At 33.4% G+C, this 26,857-nt stretch overlaps 1 protein-coding gene and 1 pseudogene across 10 annotated transcripts in view; both read left to right on the forward strand.

Moving 5' to 3' along the window:
* The window catches only part of LRBA (LPS responsive beige-like anchor protein), a 635,991-nt gene that overhangs the window by 541,389 nt on the left and 67,745 nt on the right, over positions 1-26,857 (forward strand). For all 10 annotated transcript variants that reach the window (XM_076010592.1, XM_076010588.1, XM_076010587.1 and 7 more), the window contains one exon: positions 19,473-19,640. In XM_076010592.1, coding sequence (XP_075866707.1) covers positions 19,473-19,640 — 168 coding nt within the window. The remainder of the gene's footprint in view (positions 1-19,472; positions 19,641-26,857) is intronic.
* On the forward strand, positions 967-15,929 carry LOC105881823 (large ribosomal subunit protein eL42-like; annotated as a pseudogene).

Genomic DNA, 26,857 nt, shown 5'->3' on the forward strand with positions numbered 1-26,857 from the left:
GCTTCTTTCATTTAGCAATATGCATTTAAGGTTCTTCCATGTCTTTATGTGGCTTCATAATGAATTTCTTTTTATTGTAGAATAATATTCTATTGTATGGGTTTGCCACAGTTTGTTTATCCATTCACCTATTGAAGGATATAGTGGTTGCATCCAAGTTTTAGCAGTTATGAATAAAACTCTCTAAACATTCATGTGCAGGTTTTTGTGTGTACATGAGTCTTCCTCTCTTTTGGGTAAATAGGAGTGCAATTGCTAGATCATATATTAAGAGAATGTTAGTTTTATAAGAAACTGCCAAGCTCCCTTCCACTAAACAGTGTTGTTTCACCAAACATCATGTTTTAATGTATTTTGTTAAGTTTTAAGATATAGTTATCACAGTGGAGGTATTAAGATAGAGGTATCATAGTTAAATCAGAGGAGGCTAGAAGTAGAGCAGTCATGAGGAAAACACTGACAGTTCTAAGGGACAAGTACAAGGCTGTCAAAAAGATCAAGAAAATGTCAGCATCAAAATTTGTAGCATGGGACTTGGAAGAAAATCTTAGAGTTAATATTGGAGGACTCTTTTTTTAAAAAAAGGCTGCTGCCTCACTAATGCTCTTAAAGGCATGGAGGACAACTGATTGTGTGGAGAAACCCAGGCATCAACACCAAGTCAGAAAGTGATTGCAAAGAGTTGAAATTTAAAACATTTTGCGAATAACCAATTTATTTCACTTATATTTTCTTTTTTTTACATATGTACAATACTTAATAAAATCTATGTCTAAAACGTTTGATAACTCTTCTTTTTATTATTTTAGTGTATTATGGGGGTACAAGTGTTACGTTTATGTATATTGCCCATGGCCCCCCACCCCCTTGAGTCAGAGCCTCAAGCGTGACCATCCCCCAAACGTTGCACATCTCACTTATTGTGTTTGTATATACCCATCCCATCCTCCCCCCTCCCACCTGCCCGACACCCAATAAAGGTTATTCCTATATGTCCACTTAGGTGGTGATCCATTAATACCAATTTGCTGGTGAATACATGTGGTGCTTGTGTTTCCATTCTTGAGATACTTCACTTAGTAGAATAGGTTCCAGCTCTATCCAGGAAAATACAAGAGGTGCTATATCACCATTGTTTCTTAAAGCTGAATAGTACTCCATGGTATACATATACCACATTTTATAAATCCACTTATGATTGATGGGCACTTGGGTTGTTTCCAAAGCTTTGCAATTGTGAATTGTGCTGCTACAAACATTCAAGTGCAGGTGTCTTTTTCATAAAGTGACTTTTGATCTTTTGGGTAAATGCCCAGTTGTGGAATTGCTGGATCAAATGGTAGATCTACTTGTATTGCTTTAAGGTATCTCCATATTGCTTTCCACAGAAGTTGAACTAGTTTGCAGTCCCACCAGCAGTGTAGGAGTGTTCCTATCTCTCCACATTCATGCCAACATTTATTGTTTGGGGACTTTTTGATAAAGGCCATTCTCACTGGAGTTAAGCGATATCTCATTGTGGTTTGGATTTGCATTTCCCTGATGATTAGAGATGTTGAGCATTTTTTCATACGTTTGTTGGCCATTATTCCGTCTTCTTTTGAGAAGTTTCTCTTCATGTCCTTTGCCCATTTTTTGATAGGGTTGTTTGAGTTTTTCTTGATTTTCCTGAGTTCTAAGTATATTCTAGTATCAGCCCTTTATTGGATGTGTAGCTTGCAAAAATTTTCTCCCGTTCTGTGAGTTGTCTGTTTGCTCTCTTGACAGTTTCAAAAAAGTTTGATAGCTCTTTCAATCAGTATAAAATTAAAATTCTGCATAAGAAGGCATTTTGTTATTATTATGTTGTAGCTTTTTTATTTCTTAGCAGTATATAAAATAAAGGTCTTAGGTCGAAAACATTATATATTTTATTAGGCATGATACATTTCTGTATGTTCAGTGGATCTCAGCCAAAGGTCATTGAACCCCTAGAGCTGCCACAGCAATTTCTAAATATTCTGAACATGGTACCTTTACCTATAATTAGGCAACCTGAGCTAATAATAAATTCTGGTTTATGTGCTTTCAGCTAAATTATATCAGGTCAGTATCACTGGTTATTTCTTTCTAATCAGAAGGTCTGGCAGGTACATTTTTGTCAGATGTGTTTGATAACATTTGATTACTTGATAATGTTTTTCAGAATATGTTGTTCATGGAGAAGAGCAATAATGAAATAATTAAGACATCAAGATAACATTTCTTAGGAACAGGACCACTTTATTGTATTAATATGTATTTGATGATATCAATTTCTTATTTTATACCCAGTGATACTTAAGGTCTGAAATTCACTAAGTCTACAAATATCTATACATTTACTAGGAATATTGAGCCTTATAAGTAGTGTTTAAATGACCTGACTCAAGGTTCTTTCTTTTTCTTTTTTTTAAAAAAAGTAGCTAAATTGGAACTACCAGCTTCTGAGTCTCCAGTCTCTTATTCCCACAGTCGATATACACCATCAGATATTTGAACACTTAAATTTAATCTGTTTTCAGGCTATGTGCCAGTGAAACCAAATATGGTCCACAGAAAGACATCTATCCTGTTAACATGAGTGAGAGGAAGAGAACAGTTAGATAATGCACCAGTGTTTTCAGATGTGTACATGAGAAGCTCTTTTTAGAATATGTTTTTAAAATTACTTGACATCAGCAAGTTAAACAGGATTTAGTTCCCAGTATTTTCTTCCCTTAGAGCTGTCTTTCCAAGAAGCATGATTAAGTGAAATATAAACACCACATGAAAAGTGGACTGGTTTTCAAACATTTTAGTGATTTGTTTTTTTAAATAAACAACTGATCATTGTTACCTTTAGTGAGGATACAGTATCTCCTAAGATCCTTACTTAATGAAGAGTAAATTTTAAGTGTTTTTCTATATTGATAGAGTCTAAATGCTTCAGTAATGGTTCTAACTTAGATATTGTTTAAATTTAACTCTTTTGTTAGATTGTGAGCCAATACTGTGTACATGCTATTCAGAATGATAACGTGATGCCGTATAAGATATATCAGCCTTTCACTTTTAAAAAAATTATGGTTTAATGAACAATTTTGCTTTGCAGTTTTTATTTTTTCATTTTATTGGAGGTATCAGAGTTTTTAAAGCTATGTGTTTAAGTAGTACTACTGATGGGAACATTTTCTGGAGCTCAGATAATAAACAGTAGGTTTCTCTGAAGGTAAGCTGTGAACTTAGTGGTATTATGAAGTGAGAATTGGTATCTCACAGTACCACAGCAGCGGGGCACACTGTGAAAATCTGGAACCTGGCACCTCGGGAGAATGAGGATTAACTTCCTAAGTTATTAATAGCTGGGTTTGAAGGACCCCTCATTCTCCTTGTGTTGCTTTAAATCCTTTTAAATAGCACATTGGTGGCCTTTAAAAAAAAAAACCAGTAATATTCTATTTCTTAGTCTGAGCCTTTTTAATATTGCAGTTTCTAAAATTCTGGAAACTACCCAGAGATAGAATTTAGGGGTTATATTGACAATCTTAAATGTGTTTATGTTGCCTTTGTTGATGTTAAATTCATTATCGATATTTATAAGGATATTTATATTCATAAGGAGAATATTCCTCAGAAGAATATTTAAAGATTTAGCTAAAACATTTGGATAGACATTTATCCCTCTCTTTGTGCTTTTTATTGGAATGCATTGCTAAAAGTAGCTTAGGGTATAAGCAAATTACTTCATTTTGATTCTGGTTGCTGAGCTCCTAATAGCTTTTAAATTTATACAGTTTTTGTTTAGCTGTCAAAACATTTAATTATATCATGCCCAAAGGTGTAAAGCTGTCAAATAAATCCGAGTTTAGGCATAAACATTTGCTAAGTTACATGTGCTACTACACCATAGTTGTTACTGGGCAGCTTGTGAACCTGTTTTGGGGGGAGGGGTGTGTCGAGGAACATTAACTCAGCAGGTACAGAACAACATTGGCCCAATGAATTGATGATTACTTGTAAAACAGCAGGTAGTAATGCCCCCAAGTCTTTGTAATTCCTCTTTTTATAAAATTAAGCAGGCAAGAGAGTGTGGTGGGTTCTTTGGCTCAATTTGCACTGTAAGAAAGCTATCTTTTTGCAAGAATATGTACTCTTTGTTTTCTTACCTCAACCTTATTTTTTCTTTGTTTTCTCTTCAAAAACAAATGTACCCCATTCATACTTTATACCCTTCTTCTTTACCATAGAATCTCCTGCTATAGGAAGAATGGTTCCAGTGACACTTATAATAAAGGAACTATTGTAACTGATCAACAATTAATTATTATAAGTTTAAGGTTTTCTGTGTAAAATAATTTTAAAGATAGGAAAAATTAAATATTTTAATTGCCCTCATTATTTTGGTTATTACATAAATAAAAATTTTTAGTATTTGATGACATTATTTGTAGGCAGATTGTTAGCATAAATACTAATGCAGACTTCACTGATGCAAAATTCACTAAGAGGTAGGGGAGTAAAGTAAATTAGTTCTACTTTGAAGCTTTTATTTTCTTCCCCTTTCAAAATGAATGGGAAGGCCCTTGAGAGGCCCTTGAATGAAAGCTGCTTTTCATTAGTGCTACCAAATACCTACTTGAAAGAGTTGAGTTCTAACTGAACACCCACACAAGAGAAAGGGAAAGCTTCCTTTTTCTACTGGAGAACCATCAGCTAAATAGCTCTTGGCTTCTCTTTTCCAATCAGGTGGTTTCACATCAGAGTTAATTACTCCAGTCATTTATTCTAATCACCCTCCTCTATGGCTAGCTGCATTCTGTCATGGGGTGGCATCGTTTGAAGCCAGTTAAGTTTGAAAACCACTGCAGGGTACTTGAGGCTCATTAGTGAGGCCTATCCATGCCTGGCTTTGGATTTGCTCCCTGATTAACTCTGCATCTCTCTGCCTAGCTCCCTCCTCCCACCATCCACCAGCCCCCACTCCTCAATGCAGCCGCTCTTAAACAGCAATGTTTCAATTAACTCTTGCCATGCTGTTTGTCTTTTCACCTACATATTTAAGAAAAATTTAAATGCTTATATTGCTACTAATATATTTGATAGATTCTGGCCTTATAACTGCATCCTTTCAGTTGAATTTAACTGCAACGGTAGACATCTTACAAAGAAGAGTTATATTTCCGAACAACAAAAGAGGAAAATGGTGATCTCAGAATGAATACATTTATGTCCTTTATCCAATTCTCCTAACCTAATAAAGGTAGTGATTCCAACTCAGATTGTACAGTACTCCAGTGTATCTTACCAGCTATCATAGGGGTTGTCTGAAAAGCTACTAAAAAAAAATCTCAAAACAGATTTATTCCTTTGACATTATTGTTTCTTATCAGTTATGATATTTTAATTTAAAAGCATTTTTCAAGTGGCACATTTAAGAGATATTAGAATCACAAAAGCAAATGTTTATGCTACATTTTAAAAAATAAAAAATGTGTAATCAGTATCTTGAGTAGATCATGTTGAACAGTGTTAGTACATGAAAGTATTTAAAATATTTTCCAATAATTAACAAAAATATAAATCCAGCTGGGTAGTTAAATGAAAATGTTTCAGTAGGAAATAAGAGAAATTTTCTGGGTTTTTTTCTGCACAGTAGTTTAGTTTAAAAAAATCAAATAGTTCCTATGTCAAAACAAAATATAGAAATTAAAATACATGAAATCATGTTTTAGAAGTTGTTAACATTCATGGATGTTCAGAATTAATTAGCAGAATGAACTCATTATTCCATTCCTCAAATAGTTTTTTCTTGAATTGCCCTTTTATCAAGAGTCTTTGAATGTAGCAGCTAACATGTTGGTATTCTCTGTCTTGATGTGAAGGCTGTTTTTTAAAAAAATTTTACTTTTAAAATCTATTAAGGAATACATAGTACAGTTCAGATCCCAACTCTGACATTTACTAGCTGTGAGACATCAGGCAATTTAGTTAAGCATTCTTAGCTTTATTTGTAAAACAGCTTCTTTTTTAGTGTTTATCTCATAGGATTATTATGAGGATTAAATTTAAAAATCCATGTAAAACATTTAGCATAAAGCTGGGCACATCATAAATACTCACTAAATGCTAAGTGCTACTGCTACTGCTATTGTTACTATTTTGTTGTTGTTTAGTTGGTCAGTGCATTTCCCCCAAGTTGATCTTTAGATGCGTTCTCCTTGTACAATATACTTTCTGTAGCCTTTGTCATGTATATTATTGATAACATTTGCATTCATCTTCTGGACATTGTTGAAAAAAGACAAAGCCTTGAAAGATGATAGATACTTACATATCCACCTCACTATTTTTTTTTTCTTGTAATCATCCTACCTCAAATTTGATTGTATGGTTAACAAATTGCAGACATCTCATTTGTAATGTCCGGTAATCAGAAATTCTTCATATTTTCTATAATCTGCCAAACTAACACTGTATCAACAGGATAAAGTTTCTATGTTAATTTCATGCTTCTTATATAATGCTATTGACATTGAATTGTGCTAAATCAGAAGAAATTTCTTAAATGCCATTCATTCATTCAACAGACATTTGTTAGAGGCCTACTGGATAATTAGGTCTGTGATCACAAAATTGGAAGACTATGACACCTGCCCTTTGGGGCTGCCATTATGAGGAGGAGACAGACATGACAGTGACTAATTAGAGAAACAGATTACATGATATAGTCATTTATTCATTCAACAAATATTTTGTGAGTATCTACTACATAATGGTCATACAGCAGTAAAAAGATGATATATAGTACCTGCCCTTAGAATTTAGTGTTTTGTGAGGGAGGTGAACAATAAATAAAAAACAAATACATATATAACTGTGGTAACATATAAGGTAATATAACAAATAATAAATATAATTTTTGTGATATATATCATACAGGAGTAGCAAGGCCACCATGAAAGCATTTAAGGCAAATATATAGATAATGTATATGCACATAATGACTTCTGAGACCAAAAGAGGAAACTCCTTGTTCTGCTTGGTGAGGTTGAGGAAGGCTTAACCAAGGAATCCACATTTGATCTTAGCTTATAAGAATGAGTAGGGATTTTCCAGGAAGTGAGTAAGAAGATGGAAAGGGCATTACAGTTGTAAGAAGCAGTGTGAACAAAAATATTGAAGTTATAGTGCAACACAGGAATTAAATTTAATTCAAATGGTAGAGTGCAGTATTTGTGTGAGAACTGTGAGTGGTGCATATGAAGATATGACTGGAGGCAGATTATATGAAAAATCTTTAATGCCTTGTAAGTAGTGTGGACTTTTTTCTTTGTGGAAATGGTGCTCAAAAGGTGATTCCTGGACCAACAGCATCAGTACCATCTGAGATCTTATTATAAAGGAAAATTCTTGGACTCTGTCCCTAATCTACTGAAACACAACCTGTAGGTGGGAGCCCAGCAATCTGTGTTTTAAGGTGTTGTCCAGGTGATTTTGGTGCATGTTACAGTTAGAGATCTGCTTCAAGGAAAGAAGAACCATTGAAAATTTTAAGGAGAACAGTACTTAGTCAGGTTTTATATAATTATTAGTATAGAGGGGGGATTGAAGGGGAAATTTTAGAGATAAAGAGTTTGGATACTGTTAGAATAATTGAACCAAGAAATAATGAAGCATGGAACCAATGGTAGTCACAGTAGAAGGAAAAAAAAGAATGAATTTGGAAGCTATTAGGAGGCGTATTGTCTGACTAGATAAGGTTTTAGGGGGAGAGGAAAAAGGAGAAGTCAAGATGATTACTATGTTTCTAAATTGGCTGACTGGGTTAAGGATCCAGTCCCTAACCACAAAAGCAAGAAAGGGAGCAAGTGTGAGGGGAATAATTATTTATTCAGTTTTAAATCAATTACCTGAAACACACCAAAAGAAGTAATCTAATGGGCAATTAACATTTTGGATTTGAAACTCTGGAGAGGGTAATAATTATCTGTTGAAGTAACTGAAGTCTGGCTCATCTAAGCCTGGATTATACCAGAAGCAGAGGGCGTGGGACTAAATCATGAGAATGAACACTTAAGAGGTGGACAGAGGGAAAAAATCCTATATTAAGGAAGTGAGAATGAAAATGAGAAATGTAGAAAGAGAACCTGAAAAGAGTGTATTAAGCTAGGAGAAGAGAGAATTAGAAACAAACACCATAATGCAAAGAGATGAAGTGAGGAAAGACAAGCATCAATTGGATTCAGACAGTAATCTTGGCAAAAACATTTTCAGTGGTGTGCCTATAACAGAAAGAGGAGAAACTAGTGAGGAAGTGAATGGGGGGCATGGGGAAGGGGTGGCTAAGGAAACATAAATAACCAGAGTACTTAATTCTTTCAAGAAGTTTCTGTTGTTGATCTCATATTGCCTATGTATTTGTGGCTGCCTATTAACTAGCCATTATTCCATTGATAATTCGGAAAGAATCAGACCCAAAACTTACTGTGATTTAGGGAATCCTAGAGTGTTATTACAGATGTCAAGAAATCTTTAGGAGTGGACAGAGACTTTTTCAACTGCTACAAAAATAACATGGTTTTTATGGGGTTTGTAAATATATTCACACTGTCTACAGATTTCACGTATCTGACTTTCAGCAAAGATTACGTCCCCTATACTAAATTGTAGTCTATAGCTACATGGTAGTTCTTAAAGTACATATCTGATAGAGATGAGCAGCCAATATGAAAGAATTCTAACCATAGACCTTTAAGGATAGAAAGTTTACGGATGACACTGCAGTTGGTAGATTAGGCCTTTTACCTTTATTGTTTGGAGGGTAGTCATAGTGCCATCTTTAAAAGGCTGCCAGAGATGTATAGAAAGATGTCTTCAGAGATCTATAAGTGGCTGAAGAATATACATTGTAGAACATTATGTCTATTTCACACTTCAAGATATTATATTTCTGCTGTCATGTCCTAAGGTATAGCCATCCATCATGGCACTGAGAATCGTAATGATTCTTCAGAGCTGCATTGAAGGTCATTTTAGTCTGGCAAGTACTTTGTGCTTTGCAAGGTTTATCTTTATTTTCAGTAGGATAAGCTATATTTAAACAGTGTTACATGTTGTTAAGTCCTACATTCTATCTTGTATCAAAATCTGCATGCAGATTCAGTATTTGGAATTAAATAAAGCTCTCCTGTCCAGTTTATAACCACTAATCACAAATGGCTATCAATCACTCGAAATGTGGCTAATCTGAATTGAGATGTGCTTTACATTTGTTAAGTATAAGATGACCAGATTTCTAAGATTTAATACAAAATAATTTTTATGTTGGTTTTATAGTGAAATGATATTTTTTATATTTTTTATTAAATATAATATATTAAAATTGATATTATCAGTTTCTTTTCACTTTTTAAAATGTGGCTACTAGAAAATTTTAAATTACATGTATGGCTTGCATATATTTCTGTTGGACAAAACTGGTGTAAAGTCTTGGTGGTCATTTTGTTACCCAGAATTTTTTTGGCTTGTGCATCCCGCTGTTGAGCATGAACATACTTTAGTTATATTTTAATACTTAAATAGTATACAAACTTCTAATTCTCAGCCCTGATCCAAAAGAAAGGCTTAGGGTTAATTTCAAGCCTATAAAAGAAAGTCCAAAATATTAATCCTAAATTCAAAACTTAACTAATCTTCTACCATGTAAACTGTTTCTACTCTTGCATGGTTAAGGTTCAAACTGGAAATCTGGGTGTCAAACTGAATTCCCTTTCCTTTACCCCTCCCATTCGTAATCAGTTGCTGTAAGTAATAAATTCTGAGATCTGTCCCTTCTTCTTCACTCTCTATGCTACTTTCTTGATTAAATCTCTCACTACCTCTTACCTAGACTATTATAGCAATAGTAGACTTAGAGCTGACCCTCTCCCTTCCCTCCAAAGGGACATCTCATCTCAGTATCCCCAGAATCTAGCACAGAATAAGACCTGTAGTAAGCACTCAATAAATGTTTGTTGAATGAATGGATGAGAGAGCTGCTAATATTAATCAAAAATTCCAGAATGAAAGAGACTTTTAGTCTTATGCGGTGTATGTGTATAAATTTGTATATACAAAGTAAGTACAAATATATTAATAATTTGATTCTCTGGCTGAATTTATCAATGCTTTATATTCGGCAACTTTTGCATTCATATTCTTTAAGTTTTTCTTTATTGGATATTCTTGGAAGTGATGACATCCTAAATGTTGTATTTTGCCAAGGATTTTGATTTGCCAGTATAAGTTTATGACATTCAGTCCAGGGAATAATGGTGCCATGCAGACAGCTCTTTGTTTTTGTCTGGAGTCCCCATGAGATTAAACTACATCTGGCAATAAGTAGACATTCTGATCTGACCATCTTCAAAGGCAAGAGACTGCTAGTATTTATCAGATCTATGTGGATAAGCAAATGGGAAGGGATTAAATTTATTTTATTTTATTTTCTGTCCTTTTGTAACTAAAAAATACAACCTCCAAGAGTTCATACAGCCAATTAATACATTTTCAAATGGCTATTGAAGAGGAAACCTATTCGTTTTTCTATACCTATGTGGGCAGGTAATTGAGAATTTTAGATTAATATTTTAATTAAGTGTATATATTTTTATTTATATAACTATTATTTTTATTAAAATAATTTACATATTAATATGTTTAAGCTGAGATTGGAGCTGGGTCTATCCCCATGATAAGTTCATATTACTTCCATTAAACCACAATGTTTCAATAAAATGTAGTTTTCAAGGTCAAGGAAACTGCTCAATAAGTTAAGTGACTTAGCTGAGATACTGTGTTCTCCAGTGAGTATGCAAGCTCAGGCATATTTTTTTTTAGTCTATTTTCTTCTTCTTCTTCTTCTTTTTATTTCAGCATATTATGGGGGTACAAAAGTTAAGGTTACATATATTGCCCATGCCTCCCTCCCCCCTCGAGTCAGAGCTTCAAGCGTGACCATCCTCCAAACGTTGCACATCTCACTCATTGTGTTTGTATATACCCATCCCCTCCTCCCCCCTCCCACCTGCCCGACACCCGATAAATGTTATTCCTATATGTCCACTTAGGTATTGATCCATTAATACCAATTTGCTGGTGAGTACATGTGGTGCTTGTTTTAAGTGTATATTTTTATAACTATGTTATCTTAGCCTAACAGCAGTTTACAATCCTCAAAATTAATTTTATAGAGATACTTTACTAATTTTTTAAATAATTGAGCATTTAGTACACCTGTTTCAAACAGTTTCATGTCTATAAGTATTAGGGCATCATGTTTGACATTTAGAAGCTTTTGTTACATATTTATCTGTGTAGGAAAGTTTATCCCAAATTACTTTCTTAGGAGAATTTTGGACCTGTCTTAAGGTAGGCTACAACTCCTTCCAAATAAAGGTGAGCCTACCTTCTATATAGGCTTGTATCTTTTCTCCTTATGCTACTCATATTCTTGCAAGGTTATTAGTCCCATGACTCAGTTTACCTGTTACTGAAGTATGCTGGCTTTGCATTTAACTGAAAAAACAAAATGGCTGCATTCCAGGTACTTGTCATGAAGTGTAATCTAGAACCTACCATTCAAAGCCTCCCTAAGAGAAATAATGTTTATGCAGGATTGCCTGAGGACTACGTAGTCTCTCCATTTTTCTATACTTTAAATCTATCCGAGGCTTAACTCAGTCCTCCGAGAGTCACATACCTGGATTCCATCATATTGCCAAGGGAGGAATTTCTTATCTCAGGAATAGAAATAATGTGTTCTTCCAGGCCATCTGGTTTGTTTTTACATTATAGTCATTTTTGACTCGTAATTGTTCGTGTTTCTTTCTTTATGTTGCCTGCTAGAAAGCTTGGCACCAAATACATGGCTCACCTCTAACAAGTCTATGGAATTTCATGGCATGATTTTTACGTGATATCTCTTTCTTATCCTTACTTTTGCATTACCTCTCTTCTCTTTTGTTAAATTTATCTTGCTGCATATACATCATTATAAGCTCTGCGAATTGTTTTCTGAACCAGAGGCCCACAAAATGCAAACAAATAAAATAAATAGATGGTTATGGTTGTTTTCCTATCCAGTCCTATCCTATTAAACTAGAACTTTTTTAAAAGCTCTATATCTCTATGTGTGTTATACTATAACTAGTTTAATGTATCTGTATATTATGAATTCCTAGATTTTTAGATTAAGAGTGACCAAAGGTTGAAATGTTAATTAAATGTTTTAATGTTCTGTAGTTCTAAAGAAAATAGTTGGATGAAATGTCAGCATATAGGAGTACTTTAAACATTAAAAAAAATCATCTCTCTGAAAAGGAGGGTAATTGTACAAGTTTGCCTAATCCTTTTGATCTTGGCACACAGCAATACAGACTTCAGTTGAGATTAAAACTATGAATTTCAAAGGAAACATGGCCTTCAGTGTGTAAAATATATAACAGCTGGTTGACTAGTCCATTTAAAACTACACAATAACAATCGTAGACAGAATGATTCTCCTGCCAAAAGATGCACGAGTGCTTGATGGTTATATCAAATACGATACTAACTCACACTTTTCTTTAGTAATGATATAAATGTAGAATGAACTGTACTACCAGCTCCAAAATCTCTCTTCTGTCCAGCAGTTCAAGGGCAGTTTATAAGTACAGAACCCCTTTTAGTGATTTCTCTATTTGCTTTTCAGGCTGAACCTAATATGTTATTGACTAAATTTCATTTTTTAAAATTGTAAGATATAACTTTTATTCTTAGCATTCCACAATCTTCAATTTTCTACATCTTCAATCCTCCATTTTTTTCCCTCTTTGGCTTCATGATTTATCGAACTAATGACACAGCTTCACACATATTTTTAAGCTCCCCAAATTAAACTTTTTTAAAGTAATATAAAACTTGTTTCTCATTTTTGTCATATATTATGGTAAATTTCCAAAGCATTGTGATGTATATGTAATCATTATGGGGGAAAGTGAAACTCATGTTAATAGATTATAGTACATTAACTATTTCAATATTTCCACTGTTGTGTTTTACCTGAAGAAATAATCCTTAAATAGGTTAAATTAATGCATTTTCTTTAAAATGAGAATTGATGTAAATTTGTCACTTCTAGTAAGTCCTATTTGGAAAACATACTTGCGTTCTGAATTTATATCTGTCCAATATGGAAAAATGTTGATTGATTTTTCAGTGACCTTTGTTGTTTGAAAATTCTGATACAACATAGCTAACAGCAAATTTTTTTTCTTTTAGATTTATTTCAAAGAAGGAAATGTACCTATAGGTAAATTAAAAATTTGCTAAAGTTACTCAGGTTCACTACAAATTCAGAGCCAGCATTTAAGGAGTTAATGTATCTTATTAGGGGGACAGGAAATCTGGCAACTATTGTAGAAACTAGACCTAATGGTGCACACAAACAATTTGTCAGTCTTCTTAAATGTGAATAGCTTTCCGCAAAGTGGCTGCTCTTGCTTTGTTTGAACAGGCTAAACTTTTCCTTTTTGGACTTTAAATCTTAGAAGTGAAATGTGATCCACATATTCAATCAAAATCATTTAATTCAAAGCATATTTTGATTGGAACAAAGTTGACATGGAAAGAAACTCTAGAATAAAAAAGTTGAAAGGACTTTATATCATATATTTAACAGGAAAATTTGAAACAGTTCTAATTAGGCTGAAAAAAACAGCTTTCTTCAATGTAAATTACAAAGGTCATATATCAATGTTAAGGAAACATTACCACTAGTGTTTGAAATCCAGCACATGCAAACATAACAGACCAGTTCACTTTAAATCTTTGTGTGTGTGTTTGTGTGTGTGCGTATAGGAAGAAGGCTGTATTACATGTATTTAAAACGAAAAATACTTAAAATTCCAAGTTTATAATTTTGTATTACCTTTTGGGCAATCCAAACATCAGCTCCTTTAAAACGTATTACTAGCTATGTTTAAATGAATTAAGACTTTTAATTCTAAGTATAGGTAAAAATTTATAAAACTAATTATTTTTTCATTATAAATATGATTAAAGACATCTTATAACTAAATGTATATCAAGTAAGGGGGGTTAATCAGTGATTTTTATTTTCTTATTTGAAACTTACAGCTATAGCATTTTGTATCTTGGAACTGAATTAGGCCTTTTAGTAGTGATACAGGTATATGAAATGTGTATCAGGGCTGCCTACGCCTATTTCCTTCTGGTCATATGATTATTTCTGTACTTAAAAGTTTGTAAATAATATTCGATCTTCTTATTTGATTTTTTGTAAAAATCATTTCTCTCATAGATATCACTAGTTTTTATTTAGTTGCTTTTTTTAATGGATGAGCAGGATGAGAACATTTAGCAAAATAATAAATAAATGTTAGCTTTAATTGCTCATAGGGCTCCCATAAACATGGTGAACATTCCTAAAACCTGCCAGACTTTCTGTAAGAAGTGTGGCACACATCAACCCCACAAAGTGACACAGAATGAGAAGGGCGAGGGTACTCTGTATTCCCAGGAAAAGTCGAGTTATGACAGGAATCAGAGTGGCTATGGTGGGCAGACTAAGTGGATTTTCCAGAAAAGGGCTAAAACTACAAAGAAGATGGTGCTGAGGCTTGACTGTGGAGGCCAACTGCAGATCTAAGAGAATGCTGGCTACTAAGAGACACATGCATTTTGAACTGGGAGGAGATAAGAAGAGAAAGGGCCAAGTGATCCAGTTCTAAGTGTCATCTTTTGTTTTATTATAAAGATAATAAAATCATGAGGTTATGTTCAAAAGTAAATAAGTAAATAAATATTAGCATTAATCTGGGAATGACAAATATGAGAAACACATATAATAAATAAGGTTTCTTGGCCTTGAGGTAAACAATTGTCTAATAATTTCTTTTGTTAATTGAAATTGGTTTCTTGATTTTTTTACATTAGCAAAAATTTGATTTAAAATAAAAGGAAATTGCTAGCGTATCACTAAAGCATGCATAGGTTAACTAAATACATGAATAATGCCTTTGATTTTAGAATTTTTATTCTCAAATAGCTTAGAGTTTTTAGAAAAAGCAAACTGATTCAATATGTTATATTATTTGACTCTATGATAGAAAACAAGGATAATTTTATGCAACATTTTATAAGTAAATAATCTATTTCTTCAAAGGATTAGTTTTAGGATAACATAGATTGCATTCTTTCAGTGAGATCAGTTAGACACATATTCATATATGTTATAATTATATCTGACACAGGGTTATACAAACCAGTTATTTATGAATAATTTACTATTATCTTTTTTAACAGTAAAGCTTTAATTTGTTGATATTCTACATGTGGACCAAATAAATGAAAGTTACTAATAAGTGTTTGCATTTGACATCTGTATACTGTTCTTTTTAGCATATCTCAAGTGTTTTAGTCTCTGCCTAATAGATCTCATTAAAAAAACAGATATCAGCCCCAAGACAGTTTGTCAAGACTAATATGAGTCCCCCTGGATTGGATTGACAATTTGTGTGAGGCATCATATGATAGTCTTTTCATAGTCTTATTTGATCCTTAACAATTGGACATTAGTCACTGATTTATTTTATAATAACTCAGATGAGTTGAATATTATTGTATTGTGTTGGACATTTTAGTGGATTTTCTTTTTTACAAATTTTACTCAGAGCACACATTGGATGTAAATGATGTATCCAGCCTGCTAGGGGAGTACTAACAATTGATTGGTTAGGTTTGAGAGCAGCATGGGAAGAATGTTACTATCCCCTAGCTGCAAACCGTATTTAACTGGAGTCTTAATGAGGACTGTCTGTCCTGAAAGCTTTGAAAAATCTCAAATGCTTAGCATTCCACTGGCATTTGTTTTTATTTTTTGGAATAAAAATGTGGATCTAAATAAGAATTTTATATATATAAAAAGTATTTTTAAAAATCTTAATATATAAAAAAGGGATTTTAAAGAACTATAATATAGGTTTGTGATTTAAGTTTTTGAATTACATTTTTAATTATCTTCTGTATGTATTTTTTTCCTTTAATTTCTTCCTGCTTGTCCTTCCCTCTTCCTTCAAGTCCCAAGTGCATTTGTTTATTAATCTATACTTTTGGTTAGGCAGTGTCATTCACTGATATCAAAAGGATATTAAAGTTCTACACTAACTTTGTACTTAAATGATTTCAGAACTTCTTGGAATTCTCTTATATTCATCACAGTTATTCTTTTGGGTCCCTTTTTAAAGCTTTGGTATATTGCAGGAAATGCTTGAAGGTGACTAATGAAATTACTAGTTTAAGTTTTAAAAATTATTTAAAGTTTACTCATGGAGGTAACATGTTTATCAACTTCTAGAAAAGATTTTACCAGTAGTTCCATGAATTACTACTACCTGTTAAGGATTGACCTATGACAATGTAAGGGGAGGGCTGAATTAGGGCATTGTGGTTATTTCTGCATGTGTGTTTGTAGCATGATATGAGCATACAGTATCTTTCCATTCAGCATTTTTGCTTAAAATTCTGATGCAGTGTCAAGACGTAAAGCTCTAAGCATCTAAATTTAACCAACTTCACCATTTTGAATGTGCATAAAGAAGTAGTCAACCATAAGGAAAATTCAACAATTCTTTGTTTGATGACACATAAAATAAAATTGCCCTAGTTTTTAGAGCTTTAATATTGAGAAAATTCATTTGCACTTCGTCATTTGCTGAGCCTTCTAGAATTTTATAGTCTCAAATCACAACACCATGGACACTCAGGAGACTCCTGACTGTTTTATCTTATTAAACAATTTTGAAATCATTAATTTTTAATTAGTTTGGATGCAGTTTTTTTATCGTTTCAATAGTGCATGTATATGAACTAAACGTTTTTTATTTAAACTACTGGTGAGAATATTATTTACATAAATAAATGTGGGTTCTTTCTGAGAGTACATACTGTGAGTTTGCTTCATATAATCCTACTTTTTCATAGATTCGGAGATATTAGACACTAATCTATTATAGTAGGGCTTTTCACCAATTTATGAACTCAGATTTTGAACAACAACCAAAAAGGATATAAACTCAATGATATGTATAGACCCTTCCCTGATTGAAAGTTCTAATTAAGTGAATTGGAGAAAATTAACTGAAATTAGCTGTCAGAAAGTCACATTTAAATGAATGATGAGCTAGTCTGGCAGTAAACATTTAAATGATATAAATTGCCATTTAAGTGTATGGTTTAATGTTTGTCATGCATTAATGTGACATGAGACTGCAGTGACAATCAAGCAGCTTGCTCTAATTTGAACATATTTAGGGCTTTTGTGTGGAGTGCACTGCACACAAATTAAGACAATTGCTGTTTTTATGTGTCATTTTAAACACTCCACCCCAGCCCACCCCCATCCCTAAGCAAGGCCTAAGTTAATGAAACAAACGTATCATTTTTGTGTGTAACTTGCATTAGTAGTTCCTATATTTTTAGATTATTTTAAATCCATGTACTTAGGAATGTATTTAAACTTATTACAAGCCCTTCTCTTATTTCAAGTAAAACATTAAGCAGATTTGTGCTCTCTTATCTATTTACTAGATTTATAAATGTAATGCATTTTATAAGAAATGCCTAAAACAGTAACTTTCTCATTAGAAGCTAGCTGAATGTTTTTTAGGCATATTTCATTTCAAGTGTACTTTAGAATGTGAGAATTACCTAGTTTTATTTACAAAATTATATTTTACATTTTATAGTATGTGATATATTATGAAGCCATGTTAAATGTTATTAGCTACAGGAAATATATTGTTTGTATTTAACCATAAACATTTTTCTTTTTCATAGATACTTATTTTAATAAAGCATATATTTACACAAGTATACACCTGTGAACTAATAGGAGCATCTTCTGTCACAAGATGGATTATATCTTTTTGGTTGCTTGCTGTAGAAGTTGGTCAGTTTTGCTTTAAAAGCAACAAATCTCTTATGATATTTATAACATAGCAGCAAGCCATACCAAAAATGTATCACAGTCATACACTTATTACTCTAAGAATTAATTTCATTGAGATATATTACCAGATATACCCTTGTACAGTAGTCCCTTCTTATCCTCAGTTTCACATTCCACAGTTTCATTTACCCATGATTAATGGAGGACCAAAAATAGGTGAATGAGGTACAGTAAGATACCTTGAGAGAGAGAGTACACATTCATATAACTTTTATTATAATATATTGTTTTTTATAGTATATTGTTATAATTATTTGTTATTGTTGTTATTCTTTTATTGTACCTAATTTATAAATTAAACTTTGTCATAGATATGTATGTATAGGAAAAAATGTGTGTGTGTGTCTGTGTGTGTGTCTGTGTGTGTGTGTGTGTGTGTCTGTGTGTGTGTGTGTGTGTCTGTGTGTGTGTTTGTATATAAAAGGTTTGGTACTATCCACAGTTTCAGGCATCCATTAGGGGTCCTGGAATGTATCTACTGTGGATAAGGGGGGACTACTGTGTACTTTTAATTAAGCTTCAGAGTTTCTAAGTTTGAGAACTCTTTGATTTTAATAGCATTATTTATTGGTAAACTAGTCCATAATGCTAAACTTTTCTATTGTAATAATTTTGAACAATATAAAGATCAATACCTTCCTAAAAAAAAAGTTTCCTGTTTTTAAAACTCTTTAGCATGTATAACTTTATTAAATTCAACAAACATTTATTGGTATCTATTGTGTTTTAGCCACAGTGCTAGTCACTGGGAATGCAGTAATGAATAGGAAGTAGATCTTGTGCCTAGCATTTCAACTGAATACTTGATTATGTTCATTCATTATTTATTGGACACTGTTATGTTAATAACATCAAATATTTGGTCTGGTTTAATATTAATACCTAGAACAATAATTCTGTAATTATAAGTATCCCCCACAAAATCTAATTAGTTTGCATAAAAATGCAATCAAAATAACTCAGTAATTTGCTTACAGTTTTAATAGATTATAAAATATTTTAATTCTAGAAAAATTATAAATATTTCAAGTGGATAGCAAATTTTTAACGTTTTCACATTTTCTTTCTAAAAGTAGCCTTTGTATTATATGACCTCCTTTCTTTGAAGCATAAATTGAGTACCTGGCAGGCCCTGAGTTACAAATGTGACCAAAATAGGCCCAGTCCTGGTGCTTACAGTACAGCAGAAGAATACTGAAACTTAAGCAATTATTACAATTCAGCATGACAAATACCATAAAGTTTCTTAATTATAAACAAAAGAGAACAGATTCTGGTAGAAAGTAAGACATCAGAATAAATTTTGTTTTTTTAAAATCTCTATTCATAGTAAATGTAGTCTTAAACTTTATTGCATATTCCAAATATATATTTTTAAAATAAAATTCAGCATAATAATATAATATAATGTAACCTTTTTTAGGCCCTGGAGAGTGAATTTGTTTCCTGCCAGCTTCACCAATGGATTGATCTCATTTTTGGCTATAAACAACAAGGACCAGAGGCTGTCCGGGCCCTCAATGTGTTCTATTACCTGACCTATGAAGGAGCTGTCAATCTGAACTCAATAAGTGATCCTGTGTTGAGAGAGGTAAGTTATCTGATTGAGACAGAAACTTATATAATAAGGTATCTTTAAACTAGAAGGTACTAAATATCATCTTCCTTATCCTTTCATTTTACTGCTTACGAAACTGAAACTAATGGGTAAAGTGACTTAAGCAGCATCAGTTACTGACCTCACTGGAACTTGAACTCAACCAAGATTTCAAAATGTTTGACTTGATATAAAAAGAGAGGTTTTTTAATTTGAACCCATTAAGGTATCAATAATCACTTATAACTTTTATAACTTTGGAGGCTATTCACATGATTTAAAATATTAGGAAAATAGTAATTCATTAAAGGTATATAATTATGAGCATTAATTTATTTAAATGTGATAAAACATATTTATATGTAATACATAAGTATATATATAACCATGTAGAAGTTAATAGTGGGACTGAAGTCTAAAACCTTTCTTATGTTATCAAACTTGATGTTAGATGTTATTTAGACTCGTTTTATCCTTCTTATTTATTTTCTAAGGTAAAACATTCAAAATATGGTTTTGGCAAATACAGTATTCACCAAAAAGTCTGAAGAAGGCCTTGCCTTTTTTAGTATTTCTAATTGAATTATACATCCTCCTAACTCTAACATACCTTATGTAAAAAATTACAGAATTGAACAGATACCTTAATCTATACAAATTTAGAACAGAACTATATTGAAGAAACCAGGGGCTTTAATTCATAGGGAAAGTTATATATCATTTTGAATGGAACATTATTTGTAATGGGTAGGTTTTGTCATTTCTCAGTAGCACCTGATGTATTCCTTCATAGTTCTACTGTGACTGGCCCATGTTGAAAGTATAAGTACATATTTATAAAAAAAAGCATATTATCACCTAGCTTGTGTGCTAGATAAAAATTAGCACTATGTACTAATTGTATATATGCCTTAAATTATACAAGTTTTAAATTGCTGTTTTTCAGTTTTAAAACTGTAGGGAGGCAGAGAACTAGATCAGATAAGCTCTTAAAGATTCTTCCAGTTTTTCAGTTCTTTGTAAATGTTACTTTCAGGGGCATTTTATTTTATTTGAACAACAATTGACTACATGACACAGAACATACATAGGATTCTGTATATGGAATTGAGGTTAGAGCAACATGCAAGTGGTATTACAAAATAGTACATAATTTCATTGTGGGTAGAATAGCATAGGCTTATTTCCTTTCTTTATTATTGTTTTGGCAGTATTTAATCAGTGTTACTTTATTAAATGCCCATAGTTCTTCAACAAATATACCACCTATTTTTGTTTTTCATGTTTCCTTGTAGTAATTATCCATATCTCTACATAGCTGATATATAATGGAATTCACACTCTAGAACCAATTTTATAATATTTCGTTTTATATAACATATCAGCATATTTTTATGCTGCTATATATCATCTCTGTACTTTTGGGATCCTATTTTTTAAAAGACTTGTCTCTTAGTATGTCCATGATGAACTTTTGCTTTGAGTTTTTTGACTTCCTTTTCTTCCCCACAACTCCAAGTAGTTAATTATTAGAAAACTAAGCCATAACTGGATAGCTTTCTACTCATCACATGCTAACTTATTTTTATATTATATAGACATATATATAATATATATTATATCTTAGGTTCAGCATTTATTAAATAAACATGGCCTTTGATGTTCTAAAGATGGTAGGTACTTAATATTCTCAAAATGGGAATATATTGCTTTGTAACTTATAACTATTAATATAAATATATATCTTTAGTGCTCAAAGCTTTCTATATTTTGTTAAAATAGATATGATAGTCTTTTACAATATTATAGCCATTCCATTTGATTTACCAGTGCCAAATCTTATGGTACAGTGCAGTGTGATACGTTACAATGCATGAATGAATGAATGTGGATTTGATTCCTGGCTCTGTTGCCTACTAGTTATGTGACTCTGATCTTCCTCAGACTCTGTTTCCTTATATAGAGAATTGATTTGATAATTAATGCCCACCACATAGAAGATTAGATTAGATATAATGCACATAAAATGTCTTGCATGGTGCCTATCCTAAGTACTCACCAACTGTTAGTTCCTTCCCTTATGTTGTTCACAGTTAAATCCCTTGATTAGAAAGCACAGTTATAAAAAGAATATGAACTTCTGATTAGATCATAGAAAGAATCATAAAATTTTAACACTAGAGAGGTTATTAGAGACCATTCCCATTAGAGGACACGTACTGAGTTCATTGTTAAGTGAGGCAAGAAAAAAGCAGAAAACATGAATAGGTCATTAATTTATTCTTCTTTTTCAACAACGTTTTACTAAACCCAAATGAAGTAATAAGGTTAAAGAGTTGAAAGGTAAGTTCCCACCCTCAGTCAGCTAGAGTTCATCTAATGGGAAAATGGGGTAAGCAAATAATTATAATACACTGTGATAACTTCAGTATAGATAAATATATGTATGCACACACAGCATAGGATAGGTACTAAATGTAGACTGACAGAATCCATGCATGTTTTCTGGGGAATGAGAGGCTGGAGCTGCATATTGAATGAATAAGATCAGTGAGTAGAGTCATGAACTAAGGACATCCGCACAGAGGAAACTGCATAAGCTTTCTGCACATAGATAAGAGATTGTGGCTGGAGGATAGAGTGTACATGGAATGAATGGAAGGTGATAAGGTGAGAGAGGGATAGGAGGCAGATCATAAAGGGCCTTCAATGGCATAAAAAATAATTTTAACTGCATTACAAGGCAATGGAGAACCATTGAAGGTTTGTGGCATGACCACATGAATGTTTTAGAACCTGCCTGAAAGAAGATTGAAAGAACTGAAAACTGTCCATTGTATTTTTCTGACTAAGAGGTCATTGGTGATCTTGAATTAAGTAGCTTAGAAGGTAGAGGATTGTGCTGTGAATGGGAGGTGATGAAGTAAACACAGTGAATAGGGAAAATAATTTAAGGGTGAATTTTTTTAAATAGCTTTAATGAAATATAGTTCACATGTGATATAATTCACCCATTTAAAGTATACAATACAATAGTTTTTAGTATATTCACAGAGTTGTGTGAGCATCACCACAATCTACTTTAAGAGCATTTTTGTTACCACAAAAATAAATCTTTGTACCTTGTTAGCAGTTACTCTAAGGGAGATTTTATTTTTAATGGATAGATATTTGACCATATTTCTGTGTTAATTGGAAAGATCCAAAATGAGGGAAGCATGCCTGACATACAGGAGAGAAAGCATGTATGAGAAAGTTCAGTGAGAAAGTGGAAAGGAACAAAACCCAGAGCACAGATAGAGATAAGCACAGGACAGGAGGGAATGGTACTCCCCCATCTGAGACTGGAAAGGAGAAAGTTAGCATGGGGACTTATATAAGTAAATGTGTATGAATGAGGTGGAAAGGCAGCAAGATATCTTTATGAGGGTTTGTACCAAGGATGAGATAATATTTACAGAAGTACCTAACATAGTAATAGGTGCTTAATAGCTGCTGCACAATAATTATTTCCTTTCTATCTTGTTTTTCTGTGCTTTCATCAGCAGGAGAGTAAGTATAAAAAAAAGTTATAGAGAAAAGGGGTGTGTGTGTATGTGTAAAGAGATGCAGAGACAGACATAGGTGGGGTTTTTCCATGGAAGTATAGTGGAATGTATGAAAAAGGATTGAGGATGGAAGGGTGGCTGATGAAACTGTTAAAGGGATTTGTGGAAATGAAGAAATGTGAATCTAGGCTGGATTGACTAGATAAGGGAGGTAGGAAGAGGCTGATAAACTGGGAGATCTCTCATTCATTATTCACTCATTTATTCAACAAATATTGGTTTTATTCAAGATGCTAAAAATAGAAAAATGAACAAAATAGTCAAATTCCCTTCCCTCGTGGAGCTCACATTCTAATGGGGCACACAGAAAATAAACAAAATATAAAGACTATAGTTTTAGTTATGATAAGTGCTATGAAGAAAATAAGGGTGGGTAAGGTGATACAGGGTCACTTGGGGATAGGGCACTATTTTAGAGAAGATGGTCATGAATTACCTCTCTGTCTTCATAAACACTTTCTTCAAAACTTTGGGACTGGAGTAAACCTATACAAGGACACCCAGGGAGGCAGCTCCAACTGCTCTCCTCATGGCCAACCAGGTGCCTGTAACCTCCAAGCTGGTACAGCCTCCAACTCAAGTCCCGTTACAGATATAATGCCAGTTGTAAAACTTTAGCTATCGTCATCTACTGGTTTACTTCCCACACCCATCTCCAGGCCATAGCCGTCTTCAAAATCTTGTTCCTCTAAGGTGCTTTAACATCACTAATATTAGTACATTTGTATATCCATTTGATTTACATTAAAGCAAATGTAAAATCACAATAATGGTACCAGGGTAGATTTGTGCCTTTCAATATCCAAAGCAGACTAGGCTAATTTCTGTCCAGTAGCTATATTGTACTTTTACTTATTTTGTTCACGACGACTCTGGAACACTTACGTGTTTGCACAGACATACAGAGGCCAGTTGTCTACATTACAGGTCATGTATTCGCCTACTATTTAGGAAAAGCTCTCTTCCTCCTGAGAAAGTTTCTAGAGTGAATGGTTAATACATATGGCATGGTAAGTGATCATAAAAATAATCTCCCTATAAAAAGAGCACTAAACGATAGAAATAATAACCATAAGAAGAGGAAGAGTAATCAGAGAAACAGCCTGCAGCACATTAAACTTTTATGTTGTTTTTAATTTTTAGAAAACAGCTGGGTTATCAATATATAACGATGTCTGCATTTACATATATCACACACCAGAAAGAATTTTTTTCAAGCAAATATGCTAATCTTTTAAAAAATATCTTGTGACTCCCAACTTAAGGATATATTTTTATCTTTAGCTGTTTACTCTTCATTTCTCTCTTTGGTACTTCCTTTTTCTTTTTTCCCTGACTTTATCATTTTTAAATCTATTTTCCCAGTATTATATATGTCTTTTTATAGATAAGTGACAAATAAATAAAAGTAATTTTCTAACTGTAATTCTGAATGAATTTGGTTTGGCTCATTTAGTTTTCTTCCTTAAAACACAATCTTATTAAGCTTGTTTTTTTTGGAGACAGTCTTGCTCTGTTGCCCAGGCTAGAGTTTAGTGGTGTCATCATAGCGCCCTGCAACCTCAAACTTCTAGGGCAAATGATCCTCCTGCCTCAGCCTCCTGAGTAGCTGGGACTATAGGTACCTGGCTAGTTTTTTTCTATTTTTAGTAGAGACAGTGTCTCACTCTTGGTCAGACTGCTCTTGAACTCCTGACTTCAAGCAATCCTCCCGCCTCAGCCTCCCAAAGTGCTAGGATTATAGGCATGAGCCATTGTGCCCAGGCTTGTTAAGCCTTTCTAACACTACTTCAAAAAAACTAGAAACCAAGGAAAGAAGAAATTTCTAAAAGAGAGAAAAATTAGTGTGTTTGTATTCAGGGTCAGACATAAGTAAGAATAAATGTTTTTACTAAGAAAAAAAAATCCAAATTCACAAAATAAATACACAAGTTGAATATTTGTTTTACAAAATAATATTCTTTTTTCTAGAAAACTTAACATATGTGCTTCCCTTAAATAATATATTTGGAATATAATTATATTTACAGGCATTGTTTCTAGAATAGTTCTATATCCTTTCATATCCAGAATTCACCTATTAATTCTCATGTAAATGGTATTTGTTATATCTAAAAGTTGAGAGCTCATTGTCTAGTATCTTAGTATGAAACAGTTTATTGATAGAATTTAGTAGGGGAGAATTAAGTTTTAAAAATATGTATACACGTGTGTGCATATATATATGTGTGTATGCATGGATGACATTCACTGGATGCAGGAGCACAAAGGAGGACCTGCCAACCCAGATTAAGGAAATATTAACTGCCTGAACATAATCCTTAAGAAATAAGGAATTAAGTAGGCAAAACAAAAGAAATAGAAGGGACATTCAAAGCAGAGAGTATAGCATGTGGGAAGGAGCATAGTAAGGCTCTGTGACTGGAATAAACCATGTGGTGTGTGAGGTGAGCATAAGAAGTTGGTGATAAATAGCAGTTAAGTTGATGATATCTCTAAAACAAATTTGGAAACTATGCCTATCCATCATTAGTCTAAGCCACCATCATTATCTTTTCCCAGAATAACATTAGTGGATCTGGTCACCTGTTTCTATCCCTACCTACCTACAATCCACTCTCCACAGAGCTGCCAAAATGATATTTTAAAACTGTACATCAGATCATTTCACCCCTGTTAACTGAAGAAGTAACAAAGTTCATAATTTGGAAAGGAGAGCTTTCTCTCTCATAAAGGGTTGCAGCCTGTGGGTAGCCATTCCAACAGGCTGGTAAGCTGAGCCCCCTGGCCATAAGCCAGGAACATGTGCTTTAAGGCAGGGGCCATGGGAACAGGAATTTATACTGTACAGGATGGCCAAATATACATATTTAACAAGCTATAGGAAGAGTCATGAATATTTATGAAAGGAGAAACATGTACCTGCGGAATCAAGCTTTATGCCCTTTTGTGGGGTCCATGTTCAGAAAATGGTTGCCCTCTGGTGTCAGAAGGTAAAGCAGAGGACATGACAACCCTCTCTGTGCATGTGCCATAGACTGGTTAAATCCCCTCCATGGTTGGTGGTCTCTTATCAGGAAAAAATGCTGGTCCAGATCATGAGATTGGTTCCTGTTTAGCTCTTAGGAAAAAAAGTGTGATGGCTATTAACAAGGGGGCGTATAAGACATGTCTGACCGCCCATCTCATCATGGGTGGGAACTGTTTTAAGATTTCTATGGAGTCCCCTTGGCCGAGAGGGGGTTTGTGCAGTCAGTGGGGGGCTTAGGATTTTATTTTAGTTCACACTCTCTTACTTAAACCTTCCTTTTCCACATTAAATATAGAGTAAAATCCTGCTCGGCTTATGCGATCTGGCCCTGCCTACCTCGAAGAGCTCGTGTCATGCTATTCTCTTCCTCATTCTTGTGTCCTGTCACACTGACCTTCTTTCTATTCTTGATCATGTGAAGGTTGTCATTGACTTAGTACCTTTTTATGATAGCTGTTTTCTCTGACTACCCCAGATTTTCATATGCTGGCTCCTTGACATTTATGCCTCAGCTTGAAGGTCATCTGAGAGAGGGCTTGCCTACATACATACACCCAATCTAGTTATCTTTT

This window comes from Microcebus murinus, chromosome 15 (genome assembly GCF_040939455.1).
Source record: "Microcebus murinus isolate Inina chromosome 15, M.murinus_Inina_mat1.0, whole genome shotgun sequence".
Taxonomy (NCBI): Eukaryota; Metazoa; Chordata; class Mammalia; order Primates; family Cheirogaleidae; genus Microcebus; species Microcebus murinus.